Here is a 19,461-nt window from a genome sequence, read left to right on the forward strand (position 1 = left end):
ATTCAAGATGAAAACATAATTCTATCATTACTCCCTAATTAAGGCTAAAGGAAGGATACAAATTACCTAAACACCCTTCTAATTCAAAATTTTCCTCCAAACAATGTGTTTAACTCATGCCTGGGCCAACCAAAGCTTCCGCCCCCCCTTTGCCTGGTTCCGTCTGGCTTCTGGGTTGCCGGGTGTAGAATCGGACCGGTCCAGTCGGCCACTCCTGGGCCGGCGTAACAGATAGCATGGCCATTAACAGGACAAGGTGGATATTGGGGGGGGGGGGGGGAGTATTTTTAAACCGGCTAATGGACCGGTCCGACTGGACCGGCTCACTCAAAACCAGCGAAACTCTCCACCTGTCTGTATGGGCCGAATGGAGGCTCGGGGGGCTGTTTTGGAAGAATTTTTGAGGGGTTTGAGAGAGATGTGATTATTGCGTCCAGACACCGAACGTGTCCAGAGACCAATAAAAAAGCGCCACATCACTGGGCACTCGGTACCGACCGCGGTACCACTCGGTACCCTCGGTACGTTGTCCGGACAGAATAATTTTTCTTGAGAGAGAAGTTTGAATGTAGGGACTGTTTAGGGATTTCCTTTTGAATTGTATGCATTAAATAGTTTGTTTTTCTAGGGTTAGGGCATCTTGAATTCGGCTAAAATTTGAGATCTCTTAGATTTTAGGTATCCTTTGGGCTCTAGAGGCGTCTAGAGATTTGGGAGAGAGAGATCGTCCTCTCGAATAGAGGATCAATTGTATCTTGGTATTTTCCATTTCCATTTCATCAAATATTACAAATTATCTTTTGTTTTCCTGTTTTTGTGTGGATTTTTGTGGAGAATTCTCACTGTTTTTCGAAGATTGATAGGAAATACTTGAGATCTACAAGTACTTCCTATCAGATGTCACGGTAGTCACAACATATTGAGTTGTCATTCTTGTCTTAGCATCTCACAGATGGGGATTGCACATTATGCGAGTGTCCCTGCCACGTTGGGTTGCGTTCGGCTATCATTAGAGCCTAATTTCTCCCTAAAATACTTTCTAACACAATTTTGAACATGTCTGATATATATTTGGGTGGTAAGAGATCTGTTTGTGTTTGAGTGCTGTTTGACATGAATATAAAAGGTATGTTAGTGTCTTTTCTTCTTAGAGAACTACTAAAAGGTTTTTTTCCTAAAGAGCTATTGCAATTAGATAATATTAACAAAGAACATATTAGGAATCAATATAGCATGATACAAAATCTATAATCTTTACCTTTAGTTCATCTCTTATGTTTTGTTGACTATGCATTGTTATTAAATTATGTCTTTGATTTTAAACAAATACATTATGGTGATCCTTGTATCCAAATAATCTTGTAATCAATAAATTGAAATATTAGTACCTCCAATCATATGTTTGTATTATTCAAATAAGCTAAACACAACATGCACTTATGGGGTGAAAAATGCTCATTGCTAGCCTTTGGGCTATACTTTTCTTGAGTTTTGAATGGTGTCTGAATGATCATCTTGAATATTTCCATGGTCATTATGAACAAGTGATCTTGGGTGTAACAATTTCTTGGATTCTAATGTACAAGATTGCTCATCAATGAGAGCTATGAAGAGTGTAATCTTTTGCAATAGTATGGCGATGAATTTTTGCTAAATATTTGTTGACCACAATATCGACACCGTTGGAGAGAAACACTCGTTTTTTCTAGTGAGAGAAAGGTTCAAAAATTTGAAAACTTTGTTCCCGGTTTTCATTCCTTCCAATTAGGAGTTGACTGGGGGAATGGTGGTGGATGGCTGGAGGCCATCTTTGGCTGCGGCGGTTAGAGGAAATGTTGTTACAGGAGGTTCGAATCAAAATCTGGGTGGAGATGGTCGTTTGAAGATTGGTTCTATAAGATCTATAGCTAATCCTGGGAACAGATTTTCTAATGGTCCTTTGGTGATCAAGGACAACATCAGTGATGTTCCGAAAAAGATTTCGTATGTTGAGGGTAAAGGTAAGGCTGTTGCTTATGATAATGATATTAGAACCCTATGGGTATCCAAGAGTTCTTCGGAGCAGATGGTTGTTGATCCGTCGGCGTCGTCTTCTGAATTGAAAATTTATGTTAACAGGTTCGGATATTCAAATGCAATCTCTGGACATGTCCATGAGATAAATGCGAATTCCGGTATCAATGTTAACAGAAATCTTCATTTTAATGATAGTTTGACTACAGAGGATTTTGGTGTTGTGAACAAAATGAATGAAGTAATGCCTGTTAAGAATGGTATTGGTGCAGAGGTTAACCCGTGGAAGAAAAAGCCTTACATTATGTTGGATTTCAAGGATGAAGATATGGTACTCGCTGAAGATGGAAAAGCCGTGAAGATGAAGGAAGATGCTGAGATTTTGAATGCCAATAGGCTGAGAAATTCCTTAGTAATTAAGGTGTTTGGAAAGGAAATACCGTCACATATTGTTGCCTGGGAAGTGAGAAGGCAATGGAAACCGTTCGGGAACTTTCATTTCACAACTCTTGTCAAGGGTTGGTTTTTGTGTTTAGACCTGTCAATATTGGACCCGACCCGAAAATCCGATCCGAACCCGACCAGGAATTTTCGGGTTTGGGTTGACCCGAACCCGAAGCGGGTCGGGTTCGGGTCCAAAAAATTGACCCGTTTGCAAAACCGGGTCGGGTCAACCCAAACCCGAATAATACCGGGTCAGTTTCGTGTTCGGGTCAACCCGACCCGTAACCCGAAATTGACAGGTCTATTTGTGTTCTTTTGATTCAACATATATGATGGAAGGAGTTCTATCAGGAGGTCCTTGGTTTGTTAATGGCCATAAAGTGGGAATGGAGAAATGGACGGTGGAATTTTCTACTTTATCTTTGAAGGGTCTAACTTCACCTATCTGGATTAGGATGCCTCACTTGCCCTTACAATGCTGGGATGATGTTAATGTGGCTAGGATTGCTTCATCGGTTGGAAAACCTATTATGATGGATGGAAACATGTTTCAGTGGGGGAAAAGAGAATTTGCCAGAATTTGTGTGAGGGTCAAGTTGGAGCAACAGCTTCCCCTAGGAGTTTGGGTGGAAAGTATCTCAGGAAGGTTTTTCCAGAAATTTGAATATGAGAAAATCTCAACATTCTGCTATGAATGTGGATTGATAGGACATGTGAAATCAGATTGCAAAAATAGGAAGAATGATACTATGGAGAGGATTGCTGATTATGAGAAGCCAAGACCTGTTATTGAAACAGAGAAAGCTATAAGTATGGTAACTGAATCCTCTTATGGACCATGGATCATGGTTAAAAGGAGGAATAATAGAAGACCTGAGGAGAGGCTGAAGGAAAATCCAAAAGTTGTTAAAAAACAATGGAAGAAAACAAAGGAACCTCATGGGGAGGAAGCTGTAGTGGAATCAGCTGATCTTTATGTCAATGAAGAGAAGAAGTTGGGTTCAAATACTATTAACAAACAGCTGGAGGAGGGGGATATTCCTGTGGAATCTGAATTGCAAATTAACGGGCTGCAGGCTGCTACTGTCGGAGATGCTGAAGTGATGAATAATGTTAATACAGAAGATGGAGTTATAACAAACAAGCTGAAAGTTACAAATAATCAGGTTGAAATTCGTGGTTCAGTTGAAGCTGCAGTGAATTCTATTGAAGCTGAGAAGGGTGTTAATGTCCAAGCCAAAAGTTTGGTAGATTGGAGAGATCTCGAGGGGAATTTGGAGGTTGATTCAACCAGGATGGCCTTTTTATCGCCAGGTAATAAATTTGAGTTGTTGAACTCTTTATGTGAAGAAGACAATCGTGAGGATAATCAAGTTGATTCCTTAGTAGAGGAGTTGGAAGAAGGTGAAGTAATGGGAAATCTGGAGGAATGTCAAAATAATGACATAGTGGCAACTGCTCAGGGAAGGTTTGAGAAGGATATTGTTATTATGGCTGAGGAAGATTGTGCTCTGACTATAGAAAAGACTTCTTCTCAAAAAACTAAACTAGCCAAGGAACTGAGACATTTGGGCCCGTTAAATTTGGCTTTAAGGCAAGGTAGAAACAATATGAACAAAAGAAAGGGTGGGGAATAGGGTATTCCCCCATTCATCTCCAAATGAGTTATATTAGCGATTGGAATTGTAGGGGGGCTAACAAGAAAGAGGCCTCCCCATATTTGAAGGAGTATATAAAAAATTGGGATGTATTTTTTGTGGGTATTGTTGAAACAAAGATTGCTTCGCTTTCCAAAGAAGAATTTGGCAAGTTGATGGGTGAAGACTGGGATTTTATCCTGCAGCCCTCTAGAGGAAATTCTGGTGGAATTATCGTGATCTGGAAGACTAATGTGGCTTCATTTTCCTTGATTAAGACGTCGGACCAATGTTTGCTGGGAGAACTGGAGATATTCAACAAAAGAAAGTGGATGGTAGCTACTATTTATGGTAGCAGGGAGTATCAAGGTAGAAGAGAATTGTGGAATTTTCCGGATGGTATGGTTAAACGGGAAGTTCCATCTGTGATTTGAGGCGACTTCAACTGCATACTTTCTCAAGATGAAAAGAAAGGTGGGAAGAAATTTTCTTTCTCACATTGGCCTTTGGAAATGAAGGCTTTTATGAACATAAATGACCTACATGATGTGGGTATTCTTGGTTCTAAATTTACTTGGTGTAATAACAAGAGTGGTAGTGCCCGGATTTTAGAAAGGCTGGATAGATGCATGCTGAATTCAAAAGCTTTGGAACTGATCAATCAAGCAGCAGTGAGGCATTTGAATAGAATTGCGTCTGACCATTGTCCCATAGTATTGAAATTGTTTCATCAACAATTTCATAGAACCAGATTTCACAAATTTGAAGATGTATGGCTGTCTTATTTAGCTGCAACTTCAGTGGTCATGAATTCTTGGGCTAAACCAGTGAGAGGTGATGATATGGAAGCTCTAAATAAGAGAATATCTAGAGTTCTTAAAGCCTTATTTTTTTGGAGTAAGGCTAAACATAAAAAATTGGAAGATTTGAAGGAGAATTTGAAGAAGGAGATTGAAGAACTGCAGCAGGAAGAAGCATCAGATCAGCTGTTTTCGGACAGCAAAGCCTTACTCCTTAGAACCAGAGTCAAGGAATTCAACTGTACTCTTGCAAGGTTGAATACATGGTGGAAACAAAGGGCTAAAGCCAAGTGGATGAAGGAAGGGGATTTGAATTCTTCCTTCTTTCATGCATTTGCTAATGGAAGAAAAAATGGAAATTCTATCAAGCAACTGAAAAAAGAGGATGGAGAGTTGACTGAAGACCCGGCTTGTATTAGGAGCAATTTTTTTTTAGTTTTTTTGTAATAAATGGAAGTACAGAGAATGCAATTTGGTCAATTGGCCTTTGAATGAGAACATCCTGAAGCATGAAGAATGTGAAATCCTGGAAGCTGTCTTTACTATGGAAGAAATTGAGAGGGTGATTAGAGAACTTGGCAACAACATTTCTCTGGGTTTGGATGGAATCACATATTCCTTTTTTAAAGCATATTGGAAGATTATTGGGTTGGATGTGTGGAAAGCCATCCAACTTTTCTTCAATTCGGGAAGAATGTCTTCTAGATGGAAGGAGACATTAGTGGTACTTCTACCCAAAGTAAGTAATCCTCTATCTCCCTCAAATTTTAGGCCTATTAGCCTATGCATGTCAATCTACAAAATTGTGGCAAAATTACTGTTGAACAGATTGAAGAAAGTAATTCCTTGCTTAGTAATAGAAGAGCAAGTGGCATTCATTGAAGGGAGGGCCTTATCTGAGCATATGCTTCTTGCTCAGGAAATTTTTCACAAGTTTAGGTTCTCTAAATCTAAAAGGGGATTGGTGGCAATCAAATTAGATATGGAACAGACATACGATAGTATGGCTTGGAACACCCTTAAACAAGTTTTGAATTACTTTGGTTTTTCAGAAAGATTTTCTAATCTCATTATGGAATGTGTTACTGACCAGGTTTTCTTGGTTCATATCAATGGAGTGGAACTGGAAGGAATTAAAGGAAGGAGCGGCTTTAGGCAGGGTTGCCCTCTTTCTACTTATTCATTCTTTGTTCCCAATTACTTACTAATGCTTTTTTATCCAAAGGTAGAAGTTTGGGTTTGAAAATTGCCCCTTTGGCACTAAGGATCTCACATTTATTGTTTGCAGATGACATCTTGATCTTCTCTAATGCTAAAGTAGAGAATATTAAGAAAATTATAAAGATCTTTATGAACTATTGTAGCTGGATAGGTCAACAAATAAATGTTTCAAAATCTTCTATTATTTATAGTAAGAATATGGAGAGGAGAAGGAGGAGAATAATCTTGAAGCTCTTGGGGTTCATGGTGACCAAAGAACTCAATTATTTGGGAAATAAAATTACCTTAAGGAGGCGTGTGGCTTCAGAGTTCTCCAGTATTTTGGAGAAAGCAGCATTTAAATTGGACATATGGGGTAAGAAGCTTATCTCTTCAGCTGGCAGAGTTACTCTTATCAATTATGTGTTACAAGCAATCCATGTCTTCTATACATCAATGTCATTGGTTCCGTTATCAGTTTTGAAGAAAATAAATAGAATGAGCAGGGAGTTTCTGTGGAATAAAAGCAATGGGGATAATGGTTTACATTATGTATCATGGAAGGAATTATGTAAACCGAAAGGCCAAGGGGGCCTTGGCATTCATTCTGCTGTAGATTCACTGGAGCCCCTTAGAGCCAAACTAGTTTGGAATTTCTTTAAGAAGCCAAATTCTTTACTTAGTAAATCACTTTCAGCTAAATATGGTAAGAATGTATGGAATGATGGTAGTAGGCCAAACTCTTCTTCAGCATGGAAATTGATAATAAGTGGTGCCAAAGCTTTAAGACAGATTGTAAGGTGGAGCATTAAAGATGGTGTTTCAATTAATATTATGAAGGACATTTGGATCCTTGATAGAAGATTGGACAGGTTGCCCACTTTCATTACAAATGAAATTGACAATTTAACTAGTCTGTCTAGCTCATTTCAGAAGGAATTTGGGTGCCAGAGAAGCTACAAGAATACTTTGGGGAGGAAATGGTGAAAGCATCTGCAATATAAAGATAGAGTTAGATAATCATGAAGACAATATGGAGTTGTTGAAGATACATTCTGGGAAAACAATTTCAGGCATGATTAAATATGCTAGAACTAATAAGGAAGAGTTCGAACCAATGTTGATCCAAGATTTGAATTGTATCAGAAAAATGAAACTTAATCCTCAGGTCTCTTTTTTTTGGTGGAAATTATTGAAGAATGCAATCCCTACAATGGATTTCTTATTGCATAGAAGATTGACTGGTAGCAACCTTTGCCCAAGAGGTTGTAATATGATAGAAAATGGAGAGCATGTGGCGGTGAATTGTTTGAAATTAAAACAGGTAATTCAAAAGGCTAGCCGTTGGGGTTTTCATTTACCTGTTTTAAACAATTTGGAAGATTGCTTGTATTTCTTGAGAAAGCAAGGTGAGGAGAATCCTTTTATAGCAAAATTTTATTGTGCTTTGGTGTTCAATTCCTGGAAGAGTAGAAACATGTTAATTCATGAAGGCCAAGAGCTGGGAACCGGTATCATTGTGACAAATGCCATCACCTATGCATCTAATTCATCTTCTAATCTTCATTCAGACCACTGGGGTGCTAACCAACAATATGAGCTGATTTCTTTCACTTGGCATCCCCCTCCACCTGAATGGATTAAAGTGAACATAGATGCTTGCCTACTTAACTCTAATGAAGCAGGAATTGGAGGCATATTTAGAGACCATAAAGGAAGGATGCTTCTAGCATTTGGATTCTCGGTAATACACTGGAACATAGGATTCTTGGAGCTGCTTGCTGTACGTTCATTGAGGAGTGTTATAAAAGACTGGATGTTCAATGCTAAAGGCTTAATTGTCGAAGGAGACAACTCTAACGTCATTACTTACAAAAGTCGGTTGGTCTTGACAGCCGAGAGGTGGACAATACTAAAAGAGAAGACTTGGATTTTTTAAAGGAGTTTGAGGTTATCCTATTCCATTTTGTTAATAGAAATTGTAATAAGTTAGCTCATTGGTGTGCTAACTATGCTTTGAAAGGTGATTTCTTTTGAGACATTCTAGAAGTCAATAAGGTTCCTCCTACTTTTTATTCTTTGTTAAAGAGGAAAGTGATAGGACTACTATCACTTAGTTTGTTGTTCCTTTTTTTTTTAATTTCCTTTAATGCAATTAGCAGTTTTATCAAAAAAAAAAAAATGTCGTCACCGTTGTCAAATCAACACAATATCGACATCGATGTCAAATCAACAAATATCTTGGTACTTAGTAATGCATGGGGTAAACATATTTTATAACCCAAGGTTTAAAATTGCGTAAATAAGTCTCGAGGCATTTTTCGTCCGTGTGGCGAGGCGTAAGCCCCGAGGCGGTGCGAGGCGTAAGCCTTATGGACGAGAATTGCGTAAATGGGAATTTACGTATTTGACTTTTCCTTTCCCCTAACCATGTTTCATAATGCACAAATGCAAAATCAAACAAAAAATCTCAAAAAAATTTATACCCTAGATTTTCTATAACTTGAAAAATCAAACTTTGAATTAAAAAAAAAAACCTAAAACCCATAGTAGAGGTGTCGTAGAGGGCGGTCGGACTCAAGTTGCTCACCGGCTTGAGGCGACGGGAAGGCCGGCTGAGGGAAGCTATGGCGTGCCAACTGCGGCTTGCGGAGCTCTTCCGTTCAGTTCGGGTATGAGGAAAGAAGAAAGGGATGAAATGGTTTTTTTTTAAGAACTTAAGTGTGTGGGACCCGGCTCCATAAGGTGTAAGCCTCACCTAAAATTGCACAATTAAGCCTCTAAGGCGCGTCTCAGGATCCATGAGGCGTATACCTCACCTAGACCTGAAATTACTTAAGCAATGAGGCTGTTTGGGGTAGAATTGCACAGAGGCGCGTCTCTTATTACACAATTTTAAACTATGTTATAACCTTAATAAGAAAGATTTAAAAGTGATACACTGGTGTTTAGACTGCTAATGGTAGCAACTCGTTAGAGAAGCTCATAATAATGTGAGCAAAGAAGTATGCTGGCCTTAATATTGATTTATGTGAAAACCAATATTTATAAAAACTTATCAACAAAATCTCTTTTGTAAGACCTGTTAATAATCACTAAATAGTCCTGTTTCATTCAGATATTATTATAATTTAAAGCTCAATATTATATCATATGATGATAGATTTAATTGATATGTCGTTAAACATATATAGATTAAGTTATAAGATATCTCATGGCCATCTAGGAAAGAAATTTTTCCATGGATGATGTCCTTTCAAAATTACCTTTTTGGAGCTTATTTGAAATATGTATGTTTGAGTTGTTATCCATTTTGTTCGGTCAAGGTCTTATTGACTCCTCAAATTTTAAGCAAAATGATGTAGAACGGGAGGAGGTGGGGGAGATTTAAAAAAAAAAAATTGAATTTCAAACAAGAAGTATAAAGGAGGGAAGAGGTAATTAATATTCCTTAATTTTAGGCCGTAAATTAGGGAATAAATAATTAGAGAGAGGAGTGAAGGTGGGCCGGCCAATGGAGGGAAGAGAAACAAGTGTCCACATATAATGTATGTGGACCCATGCATTAATGGGAGATTAGAGAGTTAAATATGAAATAATTTGAGATTTAATATGATTGAAAGATGCTTCCTAAAACAGATGTACTAATTAGGAAAGAATTTGAAATTTGGATATGGGATTAATTAATCAATCAATTTCAAAATTGATTAATTAATTAAAAAAAGAAACTTCTCAAAATTATTGTAATTAATGAGGGTGGATTTGAAATTCAAATTAGATTAATTCGAATTTGAAATCTTTCCGAATTAAGGACATCCTAAATAAGAAAAAAGCAATTTACGAGAGAAGTGATATTAGGCAAAGAGATTGCTGGCGGGTGGGTTTGGGTGATGGTGGGGATGAAGTCGGCGGATTGGAGAGACTGGAAGCTAGGGAGGTTTGCGGGGGGTGTTGGAGGCGGAGCTAAAGCCGTGGGGAGGGAGAAGGGGAGGTCGGTTTTGTGGAAGTGGAAGGGTTTATGGGAGAATGGGCTGGTGGAAAGTGGGGGATTTTGGCCGGCGGTCAAGGGAGAAGGAGAAGAGGATTTAGGGAAAGAAAGATACAACCGCGAGCCCGGACTCATCCTGCAGCTAACGGGTACTACGTTGCCCTTCACTAAGGCACTTCAGGCCACGAGCCCGGACAGATCCTACAGCTGGTGAAAGCTATGAATTCCTCTCATTGGAATCTCACCCAAGGTTCTTCCCAAAGAACAAAAGTGCAAAAACACAAATTTTTTATTATAATTTCATCATGCCTAATACAAGAGGAGGGGCCTTTATATATAGGCCTAAAAAAAAATTAAAAGACACATTTGCCCCTTGGGCTTATATAAGACAAGACTCTTAAACAAAAGGGTGAAAAGGAAAAATTGTAAAATTAAATCAAAATACAAGTAATAAATTAAAATAAAATGGAGTGATCTTGATCGTCGATCTTCAACTCTTCCTTTGAATATCATCCACCGTCGGATGTCTGCATCATTCTCCCGGGGTGAAAAAGAGCTTGACTCCGTCGAGTTCGCATCCCGGGCAATCATGCTCTGATACCAAAATTGATGTGAAACGTACATGCAAAGATGAGTTGCTTAATGAATTTGCACGCTTAATATTTAGAGCACAATAATTATAAGCTTTATATTGATTATAAACGACAAATTAAAACATAAAAAGCGGTAAAACAAGCTTATGTTAAATCACATACAAAGGAGTTAAGATCGTAAAACGGACAATTTAATCTAACGTTGCATACATGATTGATTTTCAACGATGATCCCTAAACTAACAATGAGTTTAGTTACTATAAGAATCCGCTCACTCAATTACCTAATTCACTAGGTTATAGCAGATGAGAATTAACATTATCAATGTGAATCGACTAAACCATAATTGAGAGCAACTAGGAAGATAAGAAATTTGGGGAAGAGTTCACCATCGTCAAATTCTCAGATCTGATTTGGGGTGGGAGGGAGAAGACCCGGAGTTCGGGGGTTGATCTCGAAGAAGTCCTGCGTGTGGACGGCCGCATAGGATCTTCTGGGCAGCAAATGAGAGCCTTCCGGATGGCAAATCAGCACTAGAAAACTGCTCGAATCTTGGAACAACAGCTGTGACTCTTCAGGATAGCAAACAGGGGGTTTTTTGGAGAGTAGGGCAGCCGTTCAACTTGCCGAAATCTCCTGATGCTCTTCAAACAACAGACCAAACAGCAACCCGTGGAGCGGGATAGCCATTTGCCATGTCGGTAAGATCTTGGACAGCAAGACGGACCTTCAAGAGAAGTTGTACAGCAGGATGGTTCTGCTGTAAGTTTTGGACAACTATTAAGAATCCCTTCCTGGGAAGAAAATGTGAGGGAAGGGGGTGGAGGGAGGGGCGGCTCAGGCTACAGGGAGAGTAGGAAATTTTCTTTCCGGTAATCACAATCAATAGCGGGAAAAGATCCATTCGTTATGAATTAATTGTATTCCAAATTAAGGAGTTTATTGGGATGTCATTATGGGAAAGAAATAAAGAAAAGGAGGGGTGGGCCAGCCTTGTATTGAAAGAGAGAGGAGGGGGAATTGGAAAACTGAAATTAACTCAGCTTAAGTGGATTTTGAGTGAAAATGTTTTGAAATTACATTCAAATTTCAAATAAGGTTGAGGGATTAAATGAGCATTTAATAGGGGGGAAGCCCATCATGGGGCCGACGGCATCATGAGGAGTGGAGGGGATTGGGGAGGGAAATATGGGAGTTTCCAAATAGGCGATGAAGATTAGGAAAGGGAATAATAAATTCCATTTGATTTATTTTGAAATTGAATTCATGATTGATACTTTCCTAATTTGGAATTCCCTATATGGAAAGAATTTAATTTGAATTTCAAATGAATTCAAATTTTCCCTCTCATGCTTGAGCTAAATTAGAAAGTCATTATGGTGATTGAAATCATCATAATGAGGGGGGAAATTATGAGAGGGCCGGCGGCAAAGGGGGAAAGGGGAGGCTAGGTGGCAGGTTGTGGCTAGGTTTGGTGGTGATTTAGGTGGTGGAGCTTGGAGAATGAATGGGTTGGGGGGGGGGGGGGGGTTGAGGCCACCGGGTGTCGGAGGTTGAAAGGGCCGCCGATTGACTTGGAGAAAGGAGATGAAAGAAAATACACATAAGATAAAAGTAAACTAACCACGAGCCATGGACTCTTCCAACGGCTGGTGGGTATTGCGCTTGCTCACCTCGAGCTCTCTCTCCCTTCTCTCTAGTGCACTCACAAGAAGAAGAAGAAGAAAAACACATAAAATTTCATTATCAAAATCATCGTCCAATACAAGAGAGTTAGCCTATAAATAGGCCTCATAAAAAGAAAAATAATAAAGACTAAAACGCCCTTCAGGCTACAACACTACATGACCACTCCCAAGGGTGAAATGAGAAAAACAGTAATATAAGATAAACTAGTACATAAGACATAAAAATAAAATAAAATAAAATAAGCTCTAGATCGTAGCCATTGATCTTCCGATGTCCTCATCACAAAATTGTTATAACTATTAATGATGCTATATCAGATTAGAAAACCAAACAATTTGAGCAACTCATAAACAAAGTAGTAAGCCCCATCCTAATTAAATACGAGCAACTCATAAACAAAGCAGTAAGTCTCATCTTAATTAAATTTGGACCTTCGAATGGATGTAAGCACCATGCTAATTAAACCTTTTAGGTATCTGTAATTCCCTCATAAAATATGTTGTGGTTTCCAATTAAGTCCCAAATCAATTCTAATTTTGGGCATTCCAAAATATGTTAGCCCTCTCAAATCAACTCTTGGCATTCCAATGGATATGTCCTATCCTAAATCAACTATCATGCATTCTAGTAGATGTATGCCTCACTTTAACACAAATATACTAATTCTTAGTGCTAGGTTCTAAAACCCACCATTTTGGTAAGTCCTAAATTAAGCAGTAAGCCCCAACCCAAATAAGCCATTGGTTATTTCAAGGGACGTAATCCCCAGTACCTCAACCAAATGTGGCTATAGTGCTATGTTGTAAGACCTACAATCCGGGAAACTCTTAAGTAGAGAATAAACCCTGGCCTAATTAAATTAGGGCCTTCTAGTGGCTGTAAGCCGAAACTCAAATCATATTTGAGCCAACTCCTATGTTAAAAAGCTCACCCACCCACAAACATCTCCTTAATCCCAACAAATCTCAGAGTACTAACCTTAAATTTAAAACCATATGAAAGTAGTCACCTTTAATCAAGAGTGCTCTTCTATGAGTGGGAGGGTTAATTAACTGTGAGGGCTTGTGGACATAGGAAGCTAAGATCCAAGATCTAAATAAACCATAATATAAATATCGAGGGAAATTTGATTAATTAAAATTAATCTACCTCATGAAGTATAGAATCATTGCTTAAAAGGTAGGGTTCGGGCACATTTTTTCCTATTTCATTATATGATTAATGCACAAAGTTTTGTTGATTATTTATGATCTATAGTACTTTAGTCATGTTGAACGAAGAGAAAAAAAAACTTGCTTCTCCTAAGGAGCTCATTTGATTGCTTGAAGATACATGACGTAGAAAATAGTGATTTTGTTTTCACTTTTGTGAAATTGAAATCATTATATTCATGGAGGTTTTAAAAGGGTTTTGTGAAGCTCAGAGACAATGTTGATTTATAGCTATACTCAACGGTCGACCAAACAATTGATTTCACAAATTTCAGATTTTTTCTAATTTCAAGTGAGGCTGAAGAAATAATTAATTAATTGTAATCTCACTTGGATTTCTCTTCTCTCTTTGTTTATATTCAACTTGTCATTATATATTGATTTTTAATGGCAATACAGTTATATGCTGATGTCTGTAGGTCAACGGATCCAACATGGAATGAGGACTTTACCCTCAACATCAAGTTAGCTACAGCAAAAAAATTGCAGGTATGGTCCATGAACAGTAAAAAGTGAACCATTAATTGTTTTGTTTTTCTTGTTTGTTTTTTCTTTGTCGTTTTTGTTCTTTCTCCATACATAGATGCATTTGAGGTACAGTTTTCCACTTGTGGCTTCCAGCTTTTCCAGTGTCCATGTTCTTGTATCCTTATTTTGGTTGATCATGTTGATAAACTATTTCATCCTTCGAATGCATAAAGAAAACATTCAAAAAGCAATTATTTTTCGTAGTCAGGTTTCTTTTTGGAGTTTCAATCCTTTTCTTTTTGCTCGGTCATACTTAAGTACCGTAGAAGTGGCAAAGCAACACACACATACATACCCTTTTAAAGCATCACAAGATTTTCAAGAAAAATGATGCTTACATTAGTACATTTTCATATGTGTCCATTTATCTTGGTAGGAAGTTGCCAGAATACTCTGATGATCGGCATTAACTTACATGACAAATATTATGATAATTGATATTGTCTAGGTTAATGCTTGGGATGCTAATCTGGTGACACCGCATAAACGCATGGGTAATGGATTGGTCAACCTTCAATCTATTTGTGATGGTGAGAATGGAGCTCGATGCCTTTTTCTTGTCATCGATTCTCAGAATTTTATTTAATACCATTCATTCATTATTTTCTCGCCTCCGAAGATTTCGCCTATGCTTGTTGTTCAAGGCTTATTGGAATGCTGAATAATTGATCAAAATATAACTGTCAAAGTCACAAGCTATTCGTCAGAGGTTAAATAATTTATACTTGATGTGCTAACTGCACCAAGGGATCCCGTTACTTGCAATGAAAACAATGAAGCAGAAAAAAGAGAAATAGGAACAAAAATTCCTCAAGAAACTGTAAAATCTTTGTTCTATTCTTCTCTGTGTCTTTACCCCGCCAATATAAGGCTTAGGTCCCTTTTCTTACAAAGTTTTGCAAAGCAAATAAAAAGCTAACATTTACTATTTTAGCTAGAAGACAAAAGCCGTTACTATGTAGCGGAGCTAAGAAATATTATAAGTAGTGAAATATAAGGGTTGTGGTTGAGCTGAATTAAGAGACACACTGCATCAGGGTCTCCCCTGCTAACAAAGAAGCGACAGTACCATTACTGATTGTATCAAGCTCATATGGAGGCTTATAAGGGTGTATGTCGGAGACATTGAAGGTGGAAGAGGTTTTGATGAGTAGCGGTAAATCAACGATATAGGCATTGTTCTTGATACGCTTTCTAATGGAAATTGATCCAATTTTTGGCGGGCTAAGTTTTGAATATTGTTCAGCTAGAAAACGCTCTTTGTGGAGTCGAACCATCAATAGATCTCCTGGTTCGAACACTTGCCGGCGTCTATGAACATCAGTAACATGTTTATACTTCATATTAAATTCCATGAGTTTATCCTTAACTTCCCGAAGAACAGAGCTTTACTGTCGGTGAAATGGGTAGCAGCTGGCGTGCGGCATTTAGGCAAACTGCAATATCGAGAAGATGATTTGGAGCCTTGGTATACACAATGCTGAAAGGCGAACCCTCCGTGGATCTATTTGTCATTGAATTATAGGAAAACTCAGCTTGCCCCAACACTTTGTCGCACTGTTTTGGTCTACTTTGAACTAGACAGTGCAACATTTTTACCAAACTGCGATTAACAACGTCGGTTTGGCCGTCTGTTTGTGGGTGATAGGCCGAACTGAGCTTTATCTCGGTACGTAAACAATTCCATAAGTCATGCCAAAAATGGCTGATGAACTTCACATCTCGATCTGAAGCTATACTGCGAGGAAATCCATGTAAGAGAACAAACTCATTGAAGAAAACTCGAGCTACCATTAACTGCATCAAATGTTATCTTGCATGCTATGAAATGCGCCATCTTCGAAAATCGATCAACAACTACTATAATGGAATCCGTGCCGTGCTTGGTCTTAGGTAGACCCAATACAAAATCCATACTTATGTCTTCCTAAATGGAGTTTGACACCGGTAATGGCGTGTACAATCTTGTGTATTGGTTCACACCCTTGAATTCTTGACAATTCTTGACAAATAGAGCACCGTTCAACATATTTCATTACATCTCTATGTAGTCGAGGCCAAAAAAATCTTGATTGCAGTTGCTTGAAAGTTTTTTCTCTACCTAAATGCGCTGCTAGTCCCCCACCGTGAGCTTCTCTGATGATTTGTTGGTGGCATGAAGAGTCAAGAATGCATAAAAGGTTCCCTTTAAACAAAACCCATGCCTGATTGAATAATCTTTTATTGGATTGGAATTAGCACATAGGTTCCCGATTTCACCAAAATCTTTGTCTTCAGGATATAAATCCTTTAAACATCGAAGGTCGGTAATCTTGGTTTGAAGCTGAGCTATCATAGCGGCTTGGCGGCTGAGGGCGTCCGCGACATCATGCAATGTCTAGAGAATAGATAGGTGTCATTGGCTGTATTTCTCTTTGAAGGAGAGGCTGAGAGATGGTGAGTTAAACAACAGAGAGAAATTTTAGGGGAAAATAAATGTTGATATCACTTGGGATGAATTTACTGTTATATTCAGAATGTTCAATGTTGTTTGTACCTCCTTCAGCCCGACTACAGATGCAGAAAACATTTATCAAGTTAGAGCAGGGATGCCAGATACTGATGCTGCACGAGGTTGTGTTTATTGCACTGACTAGGTATGCTTCTCACTTGATCCCTATTGATGAGCCAAAGGGCTATAGGTTTTTGCAGGGGTTGAATAGGGAGTTGAGACATCCATTAGTACCTTTACGAATTCAAAAGTTTTTTAAATTGGTGGAGTGGGCTAGACTGATAGAGATTGATTTGACAGCACCAACATTTAGATATGAGGTGGGCTCTAGATATGATGTCAGTAGGAGGAGCAGAGATGAGACAAGGAGATAGAGACAATGATAATAAAAGTCACTATAGTGATTCAAGGGGATCTAGATCGATAGCATCTACCGGTGGCTATGATCAGTGTATTCATTGTGGTCGACGACTTTCGAGTCAATGCTACTTGTTGACAGAGCGATGTTTTTACTGTGGATGGTAGGAACATAAGGTAGAAGACTGTCCTCAGAGGGGATTCAGAGGAAGAACTAATTATGGTGCAGGATAATTCAAACATACTGTTGGATAGAGGACTGCAGGGTGAGAGCATATAGTGAAAGATCAATCAGTAGGGCTTGACACCTTGTTCTCAAGGTGGAAGGATGAAAACTGATGCTTTACCCTCTCGTATGGCTCCTATATGGTGTCATACTCGGGTAGATTCTTCAATTTTATCAGCACTTCCTTGATCTCTCCTTCTCCTTGTCGTACCTCTTTCAGCTCTAGTGGTTTTCATATCACATCTAAATCTTCTGTCAGTATCACATGCAACTCTACTGGGATGCATGACCCCTGATAACTCTCCTCAACTATGATGCGTTGAACAACATATGTATGGTAGCAGTCTGGGGTAACTTCAAGCGATAAGCTACTGCTTCAATCCTCTTCAATATCTCAGAAGGATCAAAATACCTCAGGGCCAACTTTTCATTTTTCCTGTTAGCTACCGTCATTTGTCTATAGGGATGAAGTTTTAAGTATACCCTATCCCCTATCTCAACTGGATGTTCTTCCACCGCTCATCCACTTGCTTCATGATCTACTGAGCCCTTAACAAATGCCTCCAACACGCTATCCCTCTCTTCCAAGTGCTGCTCTACTAACGAGAATGGTGTGCTACTCTGCCCAAAGTGCACCAACTGAGGTGGGTCCTTTGCGTACAACACTTTGAAAGGAGTTATCTGTGAAGCTGAATGATATGAAGTGTTGTATCAGTACTCCACTCATGCTAGCCACTTGGCCCACAAGCAAGGTATTTCTGAAGCAAATATCTCAAGGCTCCTATTTACCATCTTGGTTTACCCATCTATCTAGTGATTGTAAGCGATGCTCCTCTTCAATTCTGTCCTCTACTGTCTGAACAACTCATTCCAAAAATGATTTAGGAACACCTTATCTTAGTCGGACACTATAGACTTTGGTATCCCATGCAATTTAACTACCTTTATGATGAATGATGCTGCTACTGTTATTGTTGTGTATGGATATCATAGGGGAATGAAATGAGCATGCTTGCTCAATCTGTCCACCATCACCAAAATCACTGTAAACCCCTCAGATCTTGGTAACTCATCTATAAAATTCATGGTGACCTCTCACACTCTGGGGAAGGTTATATTGACAAAATTTTAATAAGGAATGCGTGTTGATTTGAATTAAGTAGGAGTGTGGTTAAAATTTGATTCAAGGAGCAAAAACAACACTATTGTATGCATTTTCATCAAAACAACTTGGAGTAGATTATTTTCATGACAACACCAATGATTTTTGTGACTTCATGAAAATACTTAATCAAATTCTGTTTTATGTCTTGGCTGCCTGTACATGAATTTTTGGAAATAATGGGTTATCTGATACAAAGCTTGGCTATATATGGCATGGGTTTATCCAATATAAGCTTGATTATTCTATATAAAGCTTAGTGGTTTTTTTTTTTTAAATTTAAATTATAACTTGTAAATTTTGGTTATGGTAATATTTTTAATGGAACTTTTGTTCTGACTAAAGCTAAGATTGATGCGTTTAGACCTCTGAGGTTAAGATTTTTAAAAGCAATATGGATTAATCCTATATATATATATATATATATATATATATATATCTATTATATATATATATATGTGTGTGTGTATGTCATACATATATTTTTTACATGCTTGATGAATGATTATATCATCAAGAAAATTAATGAATCTCGATCCATATGTAATTCTTATATTGTAGATTTTAATCAACGATATAACTTTGAGTTTAAATATAATGGAAAGAGGCAGATGCAAATACAAATTATAGTCTTTCTTTTCCTTGCATGAAAAAAACCTCTCTCACATGTTAACTTATTTGTAGCTTTTCAGGCAATTTACATGAGGTTATGGTTGAACTAGAGGGCATTGGTGGTTGCGGCAAGATCTATTTGGAGGTAATTTATATTTATTATCAGTATCATCCGCTTTATCTTACCTATATGGCTATAGAACAATGGACGCCTTTAATTTAAAAAAAAGAAAAAAGGACGCCTTTAATTTGTGTCCTATTTGTGTCTATATCTATCTATCTATAAACCTGTCGTTGAAGCTTTGTTTGAATAAAAAACATTGCTATTATTCTAAATACAAATGCTGGATTTACGCATAAAAAATTGTATAAATTAATGAACTTGTGGTTTGCAGTTCAAAACTAACTCATTAGTTAATGATAATTCTGAATGTTCTTTATTAGGTTCCAAATGGTTATGAATCTAAGGTGTTTTGTTCATTGATGTAGTTCAAGGGAATTAAAAGGTA

General features: G+C 38.0%; 1 protein-coding gene across 6 annotated transcripts in view; it reads left to right on the forward strand.

Moving 5' to 3' along the window:
- Positions 1–19,461, forward strand: part of LOC110099777 — a 46,668-nt gene that overhangs the window by 19,364 nt on the left and 7,843 nt on the right. For all 6 annotated transcript variants that reach the window (XR_002303488.2, XM_020827042.2, XM_020827043.2 and 3 more), the window contains 3 exons: positions 13,996–14,065; positions 14,553–14,634; positions 19,033–19,097. Coding sequence is in view for 5 of the 6 variants with exons in the window: in XM_020827042.2 (XP_020682701.1) it covers positions 13,996–14,065; positions 14,553–14,634; positions 19,033–19,097 (217 nt within the window). In the remaining variant the exon portion in view is untranslated. The remainder of the gene's footprint in view (positions 1–13,995; positions 14,066–14,552; positions 14,635–19,032; positions 19,098–19,461) is intronic.

The sequence above is a fragment of the Dendrobium catenatum genome, unplaced genomic scaffold, assembly GCF_001605985.2.
Source record: "Dendrobium catenatum unplaced genomic scaffold, ASM160598v2 fragScaff_scaffold_220, whole genome shotgun sequence".
NCBI classification, from domain to species: Eukaryota; Viridiplantae; Streptophyta; class Magnoliopsida; order Asparagales; family Orchidaceae; genus Dendrobium; species Dendrobium catenatum.